General features: G+C 51.9%; 2 protein-coding genes across 5 annotated transcripts; both read right to left on the reverse strand.

Annotated features, from left to right (window-relative positions):
- Nucleotides 1-983: 983 nt before the first annotated feature.
- Nucleotides 984-5,858, reverse strand: LRRC14B (leucine rich repeat containing 14B). The gene is made up of 2 exons (XM_078875645.1): nucleotides 4,576-5,858; nucleotides 984-2,690 (listed from the first exon to the last, which is right to left on the reverse strand). Exons 1-2 carry the CDS (start codon nucleotides 5,508-5,510, stop codon nucleotides 2,051-2,053), a joined length of 1,575 nt encoding a protein of 524 aa, XP_078731771.1. The 5' UTR covers nucleotides 5,511-5,858; the 3' UTR covers nucleotides 984-2,050.
- On the reverse strand, nucleotides 5,322-17,507 carry FBXL6 (F-box and leucine rich repeat protein 6). 4 transcript variants are annotated; one of them, XR_013639922.1, is made up of 13 exons: nucleotides 17,440-17,507; nucleotides 16,734-16,903; nucleotides 15,131-15,595; nucleotides 14,180-14,280; nucleotides 13,523-13,681; nucleotides 13,044-13,113; nucleotides 11,819-11,950; nucleotides 10,937-11,044; nucleotides 10,151-10,282; nucleotides 9,586-9,817; nucleotides 8,813-9,053; nucleotides 7,866-8,302; nucleotides 5,322-5,378 (listed from the first exon to the last, which is right to left on the reverse strand). XR_013639922.1 is itself a non-coding variant. In XM_078875644.1 (12 exons), exons 3-12 carry the CDS (start codon nucleotides 15,518-15,520, stop codon nucleotides 8,140-8,142), a joined length of 1,728 nt encoding a protein of 575 aa, XP_078731770.1. In that variant the 5' UTR covers nucleotides 15,521-15,595; nucleotides 16,757-16,903; nucleotides 17,440-17,507; the 3' UTR covers nucleotides 5,855-8,139. The 4 variants fall into 4 exon arrangements, 3 of the variants coding, with proteins under 3 accessions (XP_078731770.1, XP_078731767.1, XP_078731769.1); XM_078875644.1 differs by lacking the exon at nucleotides 5,322-5,378 and having other exon boundaries at nucleotides 5,855-8,302; nucleotides 16,757-16,903; XM_078875641.1 differs by lacking the exon at nucleotides 5,322-5,378 and having other exon boundaries at nucleotides 5,855-8,302.
- Between the last annotated feature and the right edge of the window lie 190 nt (nucleotides 17,508-17,697).

Raw genomic sequence — 17,697 nt, forward strand, 5'->3', positions numbered from 1 at the left:
ACCTGTAAACGCGCATTAATTGGCAAATAACTCCTTCATATACAGAGGACTGAAAGCTCAGGATATTGTTGGAACTGGTCCATCACGTCACTCCCTCCTTGCTGGTCTGTGGTTCCTCGTGCCTCCGAGTTATTCCATGTCTGCTTTAGTGAATGAATACTGTGGGGCGTATTATAAAGTTGAAAATATTATTGTGTTGTTTACAAAGGAGTTCAGTCACGCTTTTAGTGATCCTCTGAGCGGGGAAGGACAAGAACCTTGAAAACATCGGAACTTTGTCCTCCTTCTGGGAAAACCATCTCGCCAAACACCGAACAAACGAAATCTATTACCCCGTAGACCAGTCCCAGTCGTTTTGAGACTCTCTTGCAAAACTCTTTGATCTGAATAAGCGCCACCAAGGCGAGTGAACCGATGTAAGACCTCGCCATCGAGACATTTGCCATCTGTACATTTTTATTTTACAGCGATACCTATCTCCATTTCTTACATCACAGCGAATATGCTTCACCTTGCCGTGTTGGTTTCTAATTTTCACTCGGTGTTCGTATATAAGCGTCGGCACAATTGCCGATCGCAGGTGTTGGCAGGTGTTAATGAAATAAAGCGAAAGTGATGTGAAGCAACCTGGGTCACAGGGTGGCATTGTAGCAATCCTCGTGCGCCTGGCGAGGCATGGCCCTTCACCATTGGCCTCGTGTGAGGAACGCACACCTGGGTTGTCCGAGTTTCACATCTACAGGGCAATCCCAACGCCGATAGATAAAAAGGTAAAGGTGCACTCCTGCAATTTAATTTTCGTGCCACCGCTGGTGGCAAGGCCTCCACTAGAGGGAGCAATAGAATGCCCCTCCAGAGGGTATTTTAGCCGACTCTTCCATCCTGGCCAGGCGTTTTGTAAGAGTTGGGAGTACCCACACACGACCTACCGATTCATATTCTTGGTTCTTTCGGTAAAGTCACGTAGAAGGGAAATAATAAAATAATAAAAATATAAAACAATATTGCTCTATTTTATTATTTCCCTTCTACGTGACGTTACCGTAATAACCAAGAATATGAATCCCTGCAGTCACGAAAGCTTTACATCAAAATTTGACCTACCGATTGTTTCACTGTGGTGTGTCCATTTATACTATCGGATGAATCGAGATGGGGGGATTTAAGAAACTTGCACCATTGTTAGCTTCTATGCCGGGAGATGGGAGTCTAACCGGTGCACCCTGGATCGCAAGTCCAGTGTTGCAAACCATGATGCCGCGGGCAGCAATCAAATCACAATGACTACAATGCAAAAACATTACGTTCAAACCTATTTACATCCTAAAAATATATTAACAAATATAAAGTGCACCTGGTAGAAATCATCATCATCAATCTCCTTGCATCACGATTCTCGTTGGTAACCAACCACATGTGTAATCATCTACAAAAACTTCGATTATAAATGTGTATTCTTGTAACTTTGGTCAATAAAAACCCTTAACTCCAACCCAAGTATATCGCAGGTATATCAGCACTAATACCCATCCATCAGAATCCTAATCCATCAAATATACAGTTTTTTTTTAAATGAACACCTTCACCATCAAGACCACGACAAGGCAAGTGAACATTTACGGCACTCGCAGATTTCATTTTCATTACATCTCATTTCCGCGCAAGCACAGCTGCAGGCGGAAAACCCACGGCTGCTGCTTCTGCCGTTGCCGCCGTTTGCATGTACTGTGCATGCAAAGCCCTTCTGCCAATCCACTGCTGGATGAGGGCTTCCCTGCAACGTACGGCTCATGGGCATCACTTGACCATACGCTGGTCTCCGTGGGTTGGCCAAGGCGGGGAGCAGAGATGCAGGCGCACAGAAGTGCAGTACGACGCCGGATTCTGCTGCACCGCCCTCTGCTGCCCACGACGCAGCCCCCGCAGCAGCCTGCAGCGCCCTGTCGGCGGTGCGTCCGAGCAACTATCCAGGCTCATGGGCACCCTCCAAACTCGGCCCGCCAGCCCCGTGGGCCCCCGATCCGCATCTCCCATCGCCGCGCCCGCCACCCTATCTCTTGAGCGAGTCGAGGAAGCCCTGCAGGGAGCTCTGGAAGGCGCTGATCATGAAGGCGCCCACCTCCGCGCCCGTCTCGCGGACGTCTGAGTCGAAGCTGCCGTAGAGCGGCGCCGACGTGGCGATGTCGCCGCGCTTGGCCTCGACCAGGATGGCCTCCAGCTCCCCCTGCACCTCGCGCAGCTTCTGCCGGTCGTGCGCCTCGAGGGCCTCGTCCGACGGCGGGAACTCGGTGCCCGCCGGGAAGCAGTCGGTGGGCACCGGGTACTCGATGACGCGGAGCGTCGGGTAGCCGGCGAGCCACGCGAACAGCCGCCTGAGGCCGAGGCGCGACATGGGGTTGCCCATGAGGGCGAGGCGCTGCAGGCGCTGGCAGGGGCCGAGCGCGACGAGGACGAGAGCGACGTGCCGGTCGCGCACGTCGCACTCCTCGAGGCGCAGCGAGCGCAGCGTGAGGGCCGCGCGGTGCAGCAGCTTGAAGAAGGTTGCCGGGTAGAGGGTCGGGAGGCTGTGGCCGCTCAGGTCGAGGTCCTCGAGAGCCACGGCGTGCTCGCTGTTGGCCAGATACGCCAGGTCGACGTGGTTGAGCTCGCACCCCGACAGGTCGAGCACGCGCAGCGGGGCCTGCAGGGCGCTGCGCTGGTGCCACGCGGCCGAGACAACGAGACGTGAAAGTGAGACGCGGCGACGAGACACGATGTATGTACGTTGAACTTCTTTCGCACCGTACGGTCAACCGCGCTAATTGGAGGTTGCGATGACGGGGCGTGACGCGACATTGCACAGCTAAATAACACGCGTACAATGGGACTGAAAAATTACACTGCAGATGACTCAGTTGGGATGACACAGTAATTGTCACCTCATTGCGAGAAAAAAAACTTGGAAGGACCCTTTGGGGAAAAAAAAGTTGAGACTCTGTGAGGTTTTCACGGATACATGTGATGCAAGAATGCTCGACGCATTTCAATGAAATAAGTTTGCTGAGCGACCTTAAAACGTTGAACTCCCTTCCCGCCACATCACCCGGAATGGGCTATTGCACTTCGAATAACCCTGGGGTTCGCAAATGATGATGAAGCTCGTCAATTTAAAATAGAAACAGCCCAATGATCGTTTGCGTTAGTTGAGCTGCTCTTTAACAGCGCGGTGGTGTCGGTGCAGTGATTTGTGATTGAGATGCAATGTCACATTTGTTTTGTATCTTGATCTTGGGCTATGTTGTGGGTAAAAATCACTGCGTCTGCAAGAGAGCTGTTTCCACTGCCAAAACAGAAAGCGTAATGTAAACAAAGTTAGACGAAGTCTAAACGCCCATAAATGGGCGTCGCTGATTGGCTGAGGACATGCTCAGCCAACTCATGAGCGCTCTGATTGGCCGAAATTGGCACCTGCGTGCATAACGTCAACATACCGTGAACATTTTTCGATTTAGAGCTTTCGTGACTGCAGGGACTCATCTTCTTGGTTCTTTCGGTAAAGTCACGTAGAAGGGAAATAATACAATAATAAAAATAAAACATAAAATAATTCTCACGACTTTCGGCCACAATGCAAGCAGCCGTCCTCAGGTGAATAACAAGACGCTGTCTTTCCGACAGACCTGTTCTTCACCTGAAGACGGCTGCTTGCGTTGTGGCCGAAACGTCGTGAGAATTATTTTATTATGTTTTATTTTTATTATTTTATTATTTCCCTTTTACGTGACTTTACCGAAAGAACCAAGAAGATACCGTGAACATTTTAACGTTTGTCGAAACCATGGGGGTTCTATGGGAGGCGAAACGTTAACCGAAAAACCGTAAACTGATGTCACTGTTAACCGAATAACTACTTGTACTTCATTAGACCTCCTTTGCCAGTACCAAAATATAATAATAGCCCTCATTACTTAGATAGTGCATTGTCTTTGAGCTGTACACCTTTTGGCGTCCTCTGGTCGAGCACCAATTGGGTCGAGGCTCAAAAGAAAGCCGTCCCTTGGTGTGGACCAATCAGTTTCAAGGACAATGCATATGTTATCAGTGTTTTTTGTTTGCCTTTTGACTGCAAGTATTGTGGTTAATGCAGACATGAATCCTCGTAAAAAGGTTTCAGTTTTGTTGCCAGAAAAAAGGGGAAAAACCCTTATTATTATAACTACTTGTACTGTACTTCTATACCCTCCACATTTCTGCTCCCCCGCCTTCACCACGGTGAAGTAAGGTCAAATAACTCCCAGCACCCAAGGAGTATGGGGGGGGGGGCCCTCGTGATACGCAGCTGTATTTATACATGAACAAAATAAAAATGTACGTTTTTAAATCTCGTGAATGAATCCCACAAGCATTGCACGGTGAGCTCTGCACTCTTTAAATCATCTAGATTGAAAATTAATTCCTTTATAACAGCTTTTTGTGTTTGTAGTCCATCACCCGCACCTCCGATTAGTCGGCTACGTACGGTGCAAAAGAAGTTCAACACACGCACATGCGTACAACCCCGAATCCCGAGCTCACGCGGTGCTAGCGAGCGCCTACCTGAGCAGCTGGCGCAGGTGTCCCGTGAGAATGGAGAAGGGCAGGTTGAGCTCCTGCAGGAGCGGCAGCCCGGCGAGGCCGAGCGCCAGCGCGTCAAGGTGTGGGTCGTCCACCTCGTGGAGGTTCACGTCGACGACGCGCGTCGGGAAGGTGATGGCGCGCAGGGCCGGCATCGGGAAGTCCATGAGCAGGTCCTCGAGCTGGCCCGGGCTCATCCGCACGTTGTGGACCAAGTCCAGACGGCGCAGCACGGGCAGGTCGACCGCGCCAAGCAGCTCGAAAATCTTGTCGCACGGCAGGCTGTCGGCTCGGAGCTCCATGCACCGGAGCGCCAGCGGCCCAGTGCCGCGCGCTCGCAGGGCGTCCATCACGACGCCGTAGTTGCGCTGCGTCACGAACGCGCTGGCCAGCACCTCGACGTGTCGAGCCAGGGCGCCCGCTTCCCGCTCCTCCCGTTGAGCCTCCACGCACGCCCGCGCCAGGGCCTCCGTGCGAGCCCAGCGGCCCATGCCGGCGCCGCACTCGCACTCCTGCGTCTCCGCGTCGCGCAGCCCCGTGAGGTCGACGAGGCGCAACGGCCTCCCGTAGCGCACCGGAGTCTCCGCGGGGCCGCTCCGGTCGTCCCGCACGTAGTCGCAGAGGCCGTCCAGCAGCGCCTGCAGGCACAGGCGGCACGTGCGCTGGCGCAGGTCCTGCTCCCAGTCGGGCGTGCGGCCCAGCAGCTGGCCCACGCTCAGTATCGGCAGCGGCCAGTGGCGCACGATGAGGCGCAACGCTTCCGGTTGCTCCTCCAGGAAGGACACCTTGAAGAGGAGAGGGTAGAGGTCGTGCGACACCTGCGGCAGCACGAGACGCGCGTCCGTTTCGTGTCGCAGCAGCACCCGAGCGCTCGCGAACCGCAGCGACTTCATCGTGGCCGCACCCTGGGCCGTCATACTGGAAACTGTGTTGCCCTCGCAGGAGCAAGCCGGTCTTAACGCACTCGCGCGATGGTCAGGTGACCGTCTGCACAGATGCGGCTAAAGTTAGCGGCAAGTATTTATAGCGGGGCGCGTGATGGAGAGCGCTGCCGCTGTCTGCAGCTGTCGAGTGTTTACACAGCAACTTCACATTGGCCACGGCACGGGACGAGGGGCCAGTGGGAGTGCGGGGTGTCTGTGGACAGACGATCCGGTGTTAGCGTGCTCCAAGGTTAGCGTACCAGTGTACGATGAATATCTGCGCAACTGCGGGGAATGCAGCTGGCAACAGTGGATCGGTAGCTTGCTTCCAAGCGCACGAAAGGGAGCGGGGGTCAATAACATCGTTGAATATTTTATTGTGATGATAAGTAACGGCAAACATGTTTCCAAGTTTTTTTGTTTTACATCAAACATGACACACTACACAAATGTTTTTAGTTGGCTTTGTACAATTTTATGTTTTAGCCCATCGATCAAAACAGTAACCATTAAAAAATGCAAATGTATCCATTACACACAATATTGAGCACCATTATCCCACAGGACCCAATTCTTACATGTAAAAGCATAAAAGCGAAGACGATGGAGCCTTAATGAGGTTAAGGGAACAGCCTGACATTGTAAAAAAACTAAACTATTTTTATTTTACCAGGTAAGGCCCACTGAGCTATGTAGCTCTTTTTCAGAAGCGACCTTGGCACAAATCATAGCTAGACGGAGTGGCTTATCGTGTGAAAAATTATAGCAGCAAAATACTCAATGCATGTTGAGTTTAAATGTGGAGGGGAAAACCAGAGGACCTGGAGAAAAATCCATTCGACCACAGGGAGGCATGCAAACTCCAAATATACCAGCGTCATGGTCGGGATGGAATCCACGACCTGTATACCAGGCGAGGTAGTTGACATATTGCCACCGGGGCGCCGTCACTACTGGACAGCACCTCACAACTGCTCCACGGGGGTCACCTTGGGACCAACACAGTCACTGTGCCAACAAAGGAGTCACGGGGAAACACAAACCCATCGACAGGAAATATCAGAGTATCTGCGAAGACGAACTTTACACTTTACACTCGCCTTCGTGTTTGTGGCCTCAAACAGGAGGCAACACGCAACACTGATTTCCTGCAAAAGGTGAATCCGGGGAGCAGTTTGCAGGAGAATAACAATCCAAAAGTGTTGCCGCTCACAAACCGCAAGGGCCGAGTGCGTTTTACAATGTGGTGGTCACATGACAAAGCATGGAAGCCACGATGGGAGTCGTGCCTTCTCTGCCCTTTGTGAGCAGCACGCCTTCGTGTTATGTTAAATATACGTGCGCAGAAAAATAGGCAGGCAGATCTTCTGACGATGAGGGTCATAGCACCATGGAGGATGGATCCCGGTCCTTTCAAAGCTGGGCCCCTTCCACAAGCCTCAAACCTTGATGAGAGAACACCCCCACCGGGTAACGTGGCCCCGATAGCACCAGTGGGCGCCACGTAGATACACAAAGCGAGGCACCTGGGAGACCACCGCCTCCTCCGCCACCTCTAAACGCGGTAGGGCACCAAACTCCCCAGTGCCCGGACTGCGATTGCCCTGCCCATGATATACGAGACGCTTTTTCCCATTACAATTCCGCCGTACACTGGTCTTCTTATGCTGTACATTTAGCAATATCCGTTTGCAGGGAAGACTCTTTGGATGCAGGCTTCATGTGCCCTACCCTCACCACCTGACTTAACCCACACTCTACCCACAACCCCTCACTTCCGTCTCTGCACTGTATCATCGGATGCAGCATAGGCTCGTGCCACCATTAGCTAAGAAAGTAGAATTCCAGCGAAGATAGAACAAGTGCCAGTGTATTCATCCCTTTCCTTTTATCGTGGGGTTAATTAACACTATCCCACCTCTACCAAGGACCAGGCTCTCATATTGGGGCTTGGAAGGGGGAGCCATTATCCCTCCCTCTACCCTGGACTTTTGTGCTCCGCTAAAAAGACAGTGCGGCATTGTGGGTGCATTAAGTCAGGTGCCGGAGGTAGGCACATGAGGCCCGCCTCCAAAGAGCCTTCTCTGCATGTCTTGTAGCTCTGCGGGATATTGCTAAATGTAAATAATAACACCGGTCAACGGTTGAATTTACTGAAAAAAAAAAAGTTTTACAAAGGTACAAAACCTCATTTTAGTTATCATGAGCACCACAGATGGAGTGTAATCGAACTACATCGATGCAAACAATAGTTTCTGTATTCCAAAGACACGAGTGGCTCGGCCATGGCTTGGCTGAGTCTCAACTCGTGGGAATCCTGAGCACAGCTAGGACCATGCTCAGAGTTACCTCAAGTCAAGCGTGGCTTTGAGCCGGCCCACTCGATCCAGAACCAAACCACGTGGCATCGTGCGACACCTGTGTTAGGACAAAGACTATTAAATAAATTGCATGATCTAAAAATTCCATAACACGATCCAAAATTGCCCCTAAAAATCCAAAATATTTTATCGAAACCTCATCATCCTGAGTGCATATGCGTGTGGGCAGGCAGCAAGGGAAAGTCTGATGAGACGTTGGATGGGTGACGGGCGGATAATGAATGGGAGCCCTCGCGCGGAGCTCACGGCACCGTGTCACCGGACTCCGCGGGGCCTGGCAAGAGCCTCTCCCGCAGCTCCTGCAGCTCGGCCGGGGTGCGGTGCAGCCTCTTGAGCCCCCGCGGTAGATTCCGGCATGACGTGAGGTTCACAGACGACAGCCGAGGACAGTGCCGGAGCACGGTACTGGCAGAGAAACAGGGATGGGGACAGTGTTTACTGGCGGTATAGATGTGGCAAGAACAGCAGTGTGGGTCTGGTGTGGCAATATTCAAGTCCTACACCAGGGCTTTTGCAACAATATTTTCTGGCGAGACGCGTAGAAAACTGGTGTGCCACACCACGTCATAATGTGTGTGCATGTCATCACTAATCTGTACCTCTTGTCTACAGCTCTCTCATCTCCGTCCCCTGTTTATATCCCTTTCATTTTACATTGGATCTCATAGACTCGACTAGCCATATGGCTCAGCGGGTCTCTCCAAGAGGCTTTGCTGGCCACATTTGGCCTACGGGGCCACCAGTTGAAGGACCCTGTCGAATAGCAATGGCTCGATTTGGCTAATGTACGGACAGTGAGATGGTAACGGCTTGGTGAGATCTTCATCCAGCAGTGGATCGGTCGGGAGGCCATCCCCGCCCCCCTTGCCGAGGGGCTCAGGGTTGTGTTGCGAACAGCGCAGCGCAGGCCCCTACCTGACCCCGGCGACGGTGGCCACGGTGCCCGCGAGGTTGAGCGTCTCGAGGCGACTGGCCGCGCGCGGCGCCGCCAGGCTGAGGAGGCCCTCCTCCAGCTCGGCCTCTCGGCAGGGCTGGGAGTTGACGTCGAGCGCCGAGAGGCTGTGGGCCCAGCGAGCGAGCACGAGCTGCACGTCGCGTTTGAGCCGCGCCTCGCATGCCGTGCCGAGGTACAGGCCCAGGTACAGCTCCTCGAGGTCTGCGGGCCCGCACGATCGACAGTGCGGGGTTCAGTGGCACAGCCTGGTTGGTGTGGCACCGGTGTTGGTGCAGGGAATGAAATCGGGCAATTTCCCCCTCACCTGTTCGTGGCCCCGGCACCTGGGTCCCAGAAGAGCTGTACCATGCCTCCCGAGTTTTTGATCGAACAATGCTGTTTGTTATTATTATTATACACTTCATGGTTACACTACTTAGTGATGGTTTTGCTGGTGATAACAAAGGTGGTGGGTTATGGTGGAGTGGCCTGCTTCTTGTATGCGCGCCATTCTTTATCTGGCTGTAGCAGACCGCTTTGAGAAACCTGGAGCTGTCCATCCGAATCACGTGTCCTGCTCAACAGAGTTGTGACTATAGGATCACTGTCAGTTCCCATCATATGTCGTCTCCGAAAACACCTCCGTCTCACTGCCTGTAAACTCTGCCTTGGCGCTCGATTTTACAAGAACATGTGTTACGCGTCTTCTTATATCAGCGCCCCCCCCTCCCACAAGGCGTTTTGTTATCGTCACCGTAGCAGGGCAGCTGCAGCAGGCACTTGGGCGTGATGGAGGGGCAGCCGCGCAGGTCTAGCAGCCGCAGCCGGGGCGAGCGGTGCAGCAGCTGCCACAGGGTGGTGTCCGCCATGGAGGAGCGGTCCATGGTGGCCAGGCTGAGCTCCTGGAGCTCAGGGAAGCCGCCCGTGTCCTGGTCCGGTTGCACGCGGCCCGATGGCGTTATGCACATGTTCATCAGCCGCAGAACCTACGCCAGGGAGAGGGCAGAGGCACAGTGTGAACAGAAGAGAGTGCCGGACGAGATGTAATCACTGGAAAATTGGCAAAGAAGCAGGAAACCAGCTATTGGGTGAAATTTGGTGGAACTACCAAACGTTTATACAGAATATTTACTCATAGACCCCTGCACTAACGGACATTGACCAGCGTGGTGAAGAACAACAAGATCAAAGCGTGATCTATCCTTTATTTAACCTGGAGTGGCTAAATACAGGCCCATTGAGGTGCATGAAACAGTGACCTGTGAAGGCCCGGTGCGGCATGTGGTAACGAAAATGGGACGTGGTTGCGGGGGCGGCACCTGCAGGTGCGGGCAGCCATTCTGGAGTCGCGTGAAGGGGAAGCTGAGCGTGGGCAGCTTGTGGGCCGACATCTCGGGGCTCATGGGCATCCGCGTGTCCACCTCCAGCACACGCAGTGCCGGGCAGTTGCTCTGCCAATCGCAAACCACACCTCACCTCACTCACTGCTCCACAACTCACAAAGACACTCGGTAACACAACAGCATCATTATGACTAGGGGTGGCATGATCTCATCAGATATGGGAGGTTGAGCAGAGTGCTCGGATGCATGTCCACCATGCAAAAAATAGGTGTCGTAGGCCGCTTTGTGGGTTATTTTATCAGTACAGCAAAATGTTGTTGTACTGTACTTCTAAGGTCTCACATCTTTGTTCCCCACCTTCACCAACCCACACTGACCAGCATGGTGTAGTACAGACAGATGATCCCCACAAACCGCATGATGAGCGGTGGCCCTCATCCAGCAGTAGATTGGGGGCGTGCCGGTTGAGCACGTACAGTTGGGCCATGTTTTGCAGACCTCAGTGTCACATGCTTCAGTAGTCATCCCAAAACAAGTTTATCCCGTGAGGTGCAAGTATTAAAATCGAAGAAACCGGAGCTCACACCAGGTCTGTGTACTAATTACAGCTCATATTCTCAGCCGTACTTGTTTACTCCAAAGTGTGTGCGTGAGGAATGGGGCACTGCTTTTCACCACTCATTTCAGGCCAACTTCCCCCCCCCCCTCCCATTTCTCACGGCTCCTTGGCCCTGTGGCCCCGCAGCCCTCTCGGTGACATACGGAAATGGCTGTGAAGATGCCGTTCAGGTTGTTCGATGCTGTGAGCCACAGCCTCTGTAGGCGATCGCCAGCAGCCTCCAGAAACGCGACGGCAGAAGATATCTCCACCTGCACGACGGGGCACGAGACAACAGGACATGAAATGCTGGCACCGTATGTGACACCTGCAGGACATAGGTGTTCACCCACTATAAACAACATCCTCACCACTCCTGCCACTCAGTGTTTCACTGGGCGGTTCCAAAAATAATGTTCAGAGTTCACTGGTCCTGCGGTGTGCAGCGCGGCCATGTGTTTCAATATTTAATCGACGACGCAAGTGTCACATCCTCCAGGGTCCACGAAAAAACGTGAGCCAAGACTTTGGAATAGACTTAAAACAGAGTTGTTCCAAAGAGTTTACTGTGTGATCAATGCGTATTTGTGATGGATCGTACTCATAAGAGTGCGTGATAACACATGTTCACACTATGACATTCGCGTGTATTAAAGTTGAAGCAACTGTAGCCCATGGCAGGTCAGTTTAAGGACAAAACACGGCTCAAAATGGCCTTGTTTTCATTGTCATGTTTCTCTTTTAATACCTGTAAAATCCTGTACACTTCAATCTCACACGCAAGAGAGCAGCCTGTACAACGGTCATTTATTTAAAAGTCGCGCAGACTTAAAAGTCACGCGCTGCGAAAGAAAAACGATTGCACGTGCGCCGAGGCAGACTCCACACCTGTTACCGAGATTTCATCTGGTGGCAGCAACAGCAAGGGCAGATGAGAGGGTGGTGTGGGGGTGTGCACGCTGCCTGCCCACGGGGAGGAGTTGTTTACGGAAAGGAGAGAGGCAGAGAGTCGTGCGTGGGACAGGGCAAAGCGGACGGCTCCTTACGCTGGTGTCCTTGAGGTCCAGGCTGTGCAGTCCGGCACAGGATTGGCCGAGCAGCAGCAGCGTCTCGTTGCCCGGCTTGGCGCAACGATTGAGGCGCACGCACGACAGCTGGTGGCACTCCGAGCTCACAACCTGTGCGTTAAAACCAGGGGCAAGGTTGGAGGCGGAGCGATTTGTGTTGTATTTATTATGAAATGTTTTGGTTTTGCAATCGAATTCCGCTTGTGCCATCGTCTTTCATGTCGCGAGGTGAAATCTACATTTGGCGCTCTTGCAGAACACGGTGTGCGTCATCACCCTTGCTAGAGAACAGCCACTGGAAACAGACATCGCTGACCTACTTCTGAGGTCTTTATTTGTTTTTTACCCACGTCAGTTGTCTGTCATATCACACACCATGCTATGGAGGTATTCGCTGCATGGCAATCACACTCAATTATGATTTTCCATGAGAGTTGACGTGTACCGAATTAAGCGGGGAAAAAAATCCCCCAACAATTTTAAGTTCACGGTTATTTTGTGCAGCCGATTGGTGACCCAGATCACCAACTCTCTATACTTGAGAATATTATTGAATACTGCTACATAGGCTTTCACAGTACATGATGCCGAACAACATGCCAAAACCGGCACACACATCAAAGAGATAAAATTATTTAATCATGGATGGTTGCCCAGCCTTCAACCGAGGATCTCAATGATGTCAAAACAGTATTCCAACACTTTGAGCCCTGAGCCACGTGGCATCTCTGTGACTGTGGTTCAAGGATTGACCCTTTGCCATGAACAGTAATCCATTAATATTCACGGGGTATATGTTCATGGAGAATGCCGCAAATATTAAATCCAGGAATATTAATACTCAAAGCTCATAATGAAAATAGGGTTTGGGGTTATAATCATATATTGTTTAAATTTAAACGTATACACTGTACGTATATATTAACACATTGTATCGTATTGTGTTATTCAACTTAACTTTAGTAATGGTGAACAAACATATTTAAAAGTGCAAATACCAATGAATAAATATTCTATGCTATTATTTAAACGTACGTTTAATGATGTCACTTCCTTTTTCGCTTAAGGGCAATGGCTCATGCTAACAAAAAATTTAGAGCAATCGCGTGTAAACAGTGCAGCAGAAATGTTTGTTCTACCATTGATCAGTAGATTGACAAAAGACTGTAGGTTATATTTATTTCTATTAAGTGATGCCCTTTACCCGCACGGCGTAGTCCACCATCTCCTGGTCATTCCAGCCACTCAGCTGAAACTCCTGCATCAGAGACAGCCTGTGGAGACACAAAGCCATTCCACCATCAGTACCAACCACCGCTGACAACTATTGGGTGTACGCGATTGCCATTTTTCCATTGTCACACCCGAACCAGGTCATCGCAATGCTCTCCACTAGTGCTTTCACTCGTTATTTGCTTTGCCAAGCAGTGACCAAACATTGATATGCTGGCCTCATAAGCTATCAAAATCTACCTCGGGGCCAAGATGGAAGAGGATTGGGGCAAATTATGTGTCCATTGTGTGTGACGTCAGTTATTAACACTGTGAGGACATAGCATAGCTGATTCAACTATGGGGAAAAAAAACAACCCGGTGCCTTCCTACGCCACGCCGGCCAAGCTCGACACAGCCCCGGCGCGGCACAGACGAGCCAGTGGAAAAAGGAGTAGAATGGGACATTACCTGTTTGAGACGAGCCAGGAGAGGGTGCTTTTAATCTGGCTCTTGGAGGAGGAGCGACCCATCAGCTGCGGCTCCACACAGCAGCGCGAGATCTGCACCCGGCGCCATAGTACAGGGCTCTCCGCAGCGCTGCGCCACAGCCAGCAAACGCGCGCCGCCCTGCAGCCGGTCATTACTGTCCATCGTCATCATCGTCGTGGTCGTCCGCAGCTGCGCTCATTCACACATTTGTGATTTCTCCATTCAAAATTAACTTTGACTAAATCAACAAAAACGTGCACAATTTCATTAGATCTGGGGGTAAATGCGATAACCTTGGTGGAAATGTATTATTTAACTAACTCAAAGACAAATTAAGACCATGGAACGTCTTACGTGGGTCTCATGTATCATGGCATTGGAATAGATACAAGCAGTGGCATAACTTGTTTGGCACACGCCCTCGTGTAAAGAATGAAATGGAGCCTGCTGTCCACCCCGCCCCTCTCGTTCCTCATAGTCCGGCGGCTTGGCCCCTCCGGCCTTTGGGCCCCAGTGCAGCTGCACCGCCTGCACACAGGATAGCTACGCCATTGCACACAAGCGCGCACAAGAGTGTGGCGAGACCGCCGATTTCTCTGGCGTGTCCCGAGTGCGCTCGCACGATGCGCCTCTAACCTGCAGAGGAACGGGACGGGACCGTCCCCGTCCACGACGCACTGGAAGATCATGATGAGCACCGCCTCGGGTAGACGCGTCCCCCAGCCCACGTCTTCCTCCTCCGCAAGCACCATCCCGGCCAATAGGCATGGGGGCACAAGAGGAGACACGAGGTTAAAGAGCAGGGATGAGAAACCTGCAGCGCCTGGGCCAGATAAGGGTCCACGACTTAATTTCACAACCACACTTTGAAGTGGAACGCAAATGATATTTATCCTCAACTGCTCTCGAGTCACGCGACTACATCGGAACTGTGACCCGACATCAGCATGTTAGTGAGAGCAGGACAGCAGGTGCAAGCATCTCATTTGTGCATTAGTGCGTTAAAGGTGACCCGCTGATTATTCTTCCTATTATTAGACAACACTGAGGTGCGTTAATGTGCAACCTGCAAAAGGCATTTTGAAAGTCCTACTCAGGTGACAGTAAGGAAAAGCTTTCCCACCCGATGCAAAGCGATGTTAAGGCTGCCTTTTCCCCAGACATTTTAAGACCATGCAGGTTAGTGACCCCAGAGTTGTGCAAAAAAAACGTGACCATAATTTTTATTATCATCATTTACTATTTATACCACAGGCCCGGCTCCAGCCCCTCTTGGATGGGGAGGGGGTGCAGTAGAGCTGCTGTGTGGGGGGCCATCGTAACAGTGATCTATACTGTTAAAGGGCATAGGGTCAATAGGTCGAGCAGGGCTAAACCCAGCACTCCCCAAGCGCCAAGCCTGATACCACACTGCCCATGCAATACATGTTGAAGCGTGTGATAAACACAACTGGGAAAGTTATTATTTAAGTCATTTTTAGACGCTTACGAGGAGACGATGTTCCCATGACTCATCCGTGCACTTGTGAATGAGACCAGTCTCAATGCCTCAATGGAATTTTGCCTGCTCACAAACATATCACTTACCCCCATAGGTTCTCTTTTGGAACCCGAGGCTCCGGCCTTGCCGCCCTCCAACACAAACTTGCTCGAATTATCGCTCGTCTCTGCTCTTTTGGAGGCCGTGCTCTTGACGTGCTTTCTCTTGGCAAGCGTCTTCAACTTCTTCCCTTTGCCGCCGCTGTTCTTGCTCTTCGCACCCTTCTTGGCACCGGCGCTCACCCTCCTCCTGCCGCTTAGCACCGATCCGCTCCAGCTCGTCTCGATCACGAGCATGTCGTTGTCCGTGCGTTGCACCACGGTCAATTCAGCCTGAGAGGTGCGACTAGTTCGGGGCTTCTTGGAGACACCGCTGTGAATCACCGCCGACGCTTTTCGCTTGGCGGACGGCACGGTGCCGCCCTCTCTTGAGGCCATCCGAGCGGCTGCAGTGCGAGGGAGGATGGGGGAGAGTTTCTTGGCAGACGGCGCCGTTCCTTATTTCTGGGCCTCCTATGATTCCAACATACGTTAAAGACGGCAGGTTTCAGCACAAACACAGCAACAGATTTCAACAACATCAGATAAAACAGACCTTTGATTAAATTACCCAGGATGCACCCGATCTGGCCACTATCTCAGAAGCCAAGCATGTTTGAGCCTGCATCATGCTTACATAACTGGTGTAATTGACTGCTGCTAGGCTATGCTGTGGGCATGCAGAGGGCAGTCCAGCAAAACCAGTTGTTTCACTGTACTGTTGCACTGCAACGTTTTTTTCCCGTCTTCACCGACTAGCATTGACCAATGTTAAGTCGGGTTAAATAACCTCAATGGACCAATCCCCCCTTCTCACGCAGATCCAAATACTGGAGTGGGACGATGTGGACGTCCAGCGATAAACACATCATTCGAGACCCAAACATCGCACCTCCTGGCTTTGGCATTCCTTGAACATACTGGTGGTGTAACTATGAACCACATCAGAACATCAACAGGCCTGATGCTCACAGCTCCTTAATTAACGGTAAATTAACGAAAAACCACAGTGGGATTGTGGCCATACAACCCAAACTATGGACCATATAGTAAGCAACGGTAGTCTGCGCTCCTTCAATGGAGGAATCGCAAAACTACACAAACTCTCTCTCCTGAAGCCCTCTCGTAGCTGGGAGGCCTCGATATTGAGCTCCTGAACATATTCATGCCATACGCAAGAAAACCAACTGGAGTATGAATTAATATATGATTGGAGGAATAATTTGAAGATAGGTTAAAGGAATGGATGAAGGAAGGAATTACCCGTGGGGAATGATGGATTATATAATGAATTGGTAATATGAATGAACCGATTCAGCAACGGTATTTGATATGATAGAATGACGTAATATAATTACATATCACGGAATTAACGGAGGTTACGAATCATGCACGGGCATATCAACCCATCGAACCACGAGTGAATGGCGGATAAGTGAATTAATTCGATTATAAAATCATAACCCAAATACCGCACACAATTAACGGCTGCTGCTACCGCATTGATGAAGCGACTACGGGCAACGGACGAGAGCCACGGCCACATCGAGGCAGGGCAGCGACTCATCGATGAACAACAACAACACAAGCGGGGCCGCGCATCCGCGGTTACCCAAGGGGTGGAGGACGCGACACCTCCGATGTGGCGTTTGAGGGCCTTCGTCGTGCCCAGGGGGTGGTGGTGGCGGCAGGCACCGCCGTCGTTGTCGTTGTCAGACGCGGGCAGCCGGGCGGCTGCGGCCATCGACAGCGAAGGACGCGAGGGTGGTTCGCCGCGTCTCCCTGTTAACAAACAAACATTTTGTTTAAATTAGATTGTGTTTGCTGTACACGAGAAGGCGGCGGCGCTTGTCTTAGTAAGAGAGCCGCAGTTGGACCGGCGTGGGAGACGCGACTTGGCAGCGGCCGGGCGATGTTCTCACTTCGACTTCATGGACATTGCATGGAGTCCTCCTCCTTCTCCACCTTCATCCTTCCACCCCACCCCCGCCTGCTATGGCCTCTCGCTCAACCACTCGACAATGTACATCGCGACCGAGCAGGGGGCGGCGCGGCAAACTCGTGAAGCCATTCGGCTGTCGTCGTCGTTAAGTGGGGGCGCGAACTGAGGAGCTTTAGAGAAGCCACCTGCAGCCGCCACCGCCGTCTTAGCCTCGGCGTGAGAGGAGAACCTCCTGCGTCGTCTACCTCTGAAGCGGCGACGTTTTCACTGACAAGCGGCTTTCAACGGTGATGGGGGGAACAAGTCGATTGTCAGGGATCGGCACGCTCAGCAAACTCATTCATTCGACCATTCATTCGAGTTAGAGCGAGCTTACGAGGCCGAGGGAGCGATTGCAGCCGAGCCACTTTTCTCCACTGTCAACACGGGGCGCCTTCCCTGAGCAAGATGGCGAGGGGGTTCAGTGTCCACACACACGGGGCGCCTTCCCTGAGTAAGATGGCGAGGGGGTTCAGTGTCCACACACACAGGGCGCCTTCCCTGAGCAAGATGGCGAGGGGGTTAAGTGTCCATAAACACGGGGCGTCTTCCCTGAGCAAGATGGCGAGGGGGTCCAGTGTCCACACACACGGGG

The sequence above is a fragment of the Lampetra fluviatilis genome, chromosome 42 (assembly GCF_964198595.1).
Source record: "Lampetra fluviatilis chromosome 42, kcLamFluv1.1, whole genome shotgun sequence".
NCBI classification, from domain to species: Eukaryota; Metazoa; Chordata; class Hyperoartia; order Petromyzontiformes; family Petromyzontidae; genus Lampetra; species Lampetra fluviatilis.

What these genes read in the sequence shown, in the direction of transcription:
- LRRC14B (XM_078875645.1), bottom strand. Translation starts at nt 5,510, where the DNA reads ATGACGGCCCAGGGTGCGGCCACGATGAAGTCGCTGCGGTTCGCGAGC. An exon ending in CACCTGCGCCAGCTGCTCAG is followed by an intron (nt 2,691 to 4,575) that starts GTAGGCGCTCGC and finishes GCACCAGCGCAG; the next exon opens with CGCCCTGCAGGCCCCGCTGC.
- FBXL6 (XM_078875644.1), bottom strand. Translation starts at nt 15,520, where the DNA reads ATGGCCTCAAGAGAGGGCGGCACCGTGCCGTCCGCCAAGCGAAAAGCG. An exon ending in CCCGTCCCGTTCCTCTGCAG is followed by an intron (nt 13,682 to 14,179) that starts GTTAGAGGCGCA and finishes GACCGGCTGCAG; the next exon opens with GGCGGCGCGCGTTTGCTGGC. An exon ending in GCATCTTCACAGCCATTTCC is followed by an intron (nt 10,283 to 10,936) that starts GTATGTCACCGA and finishes TGCGATTGGCAG; the next exon opens with AGCAACTGCCCGGCACTGCG.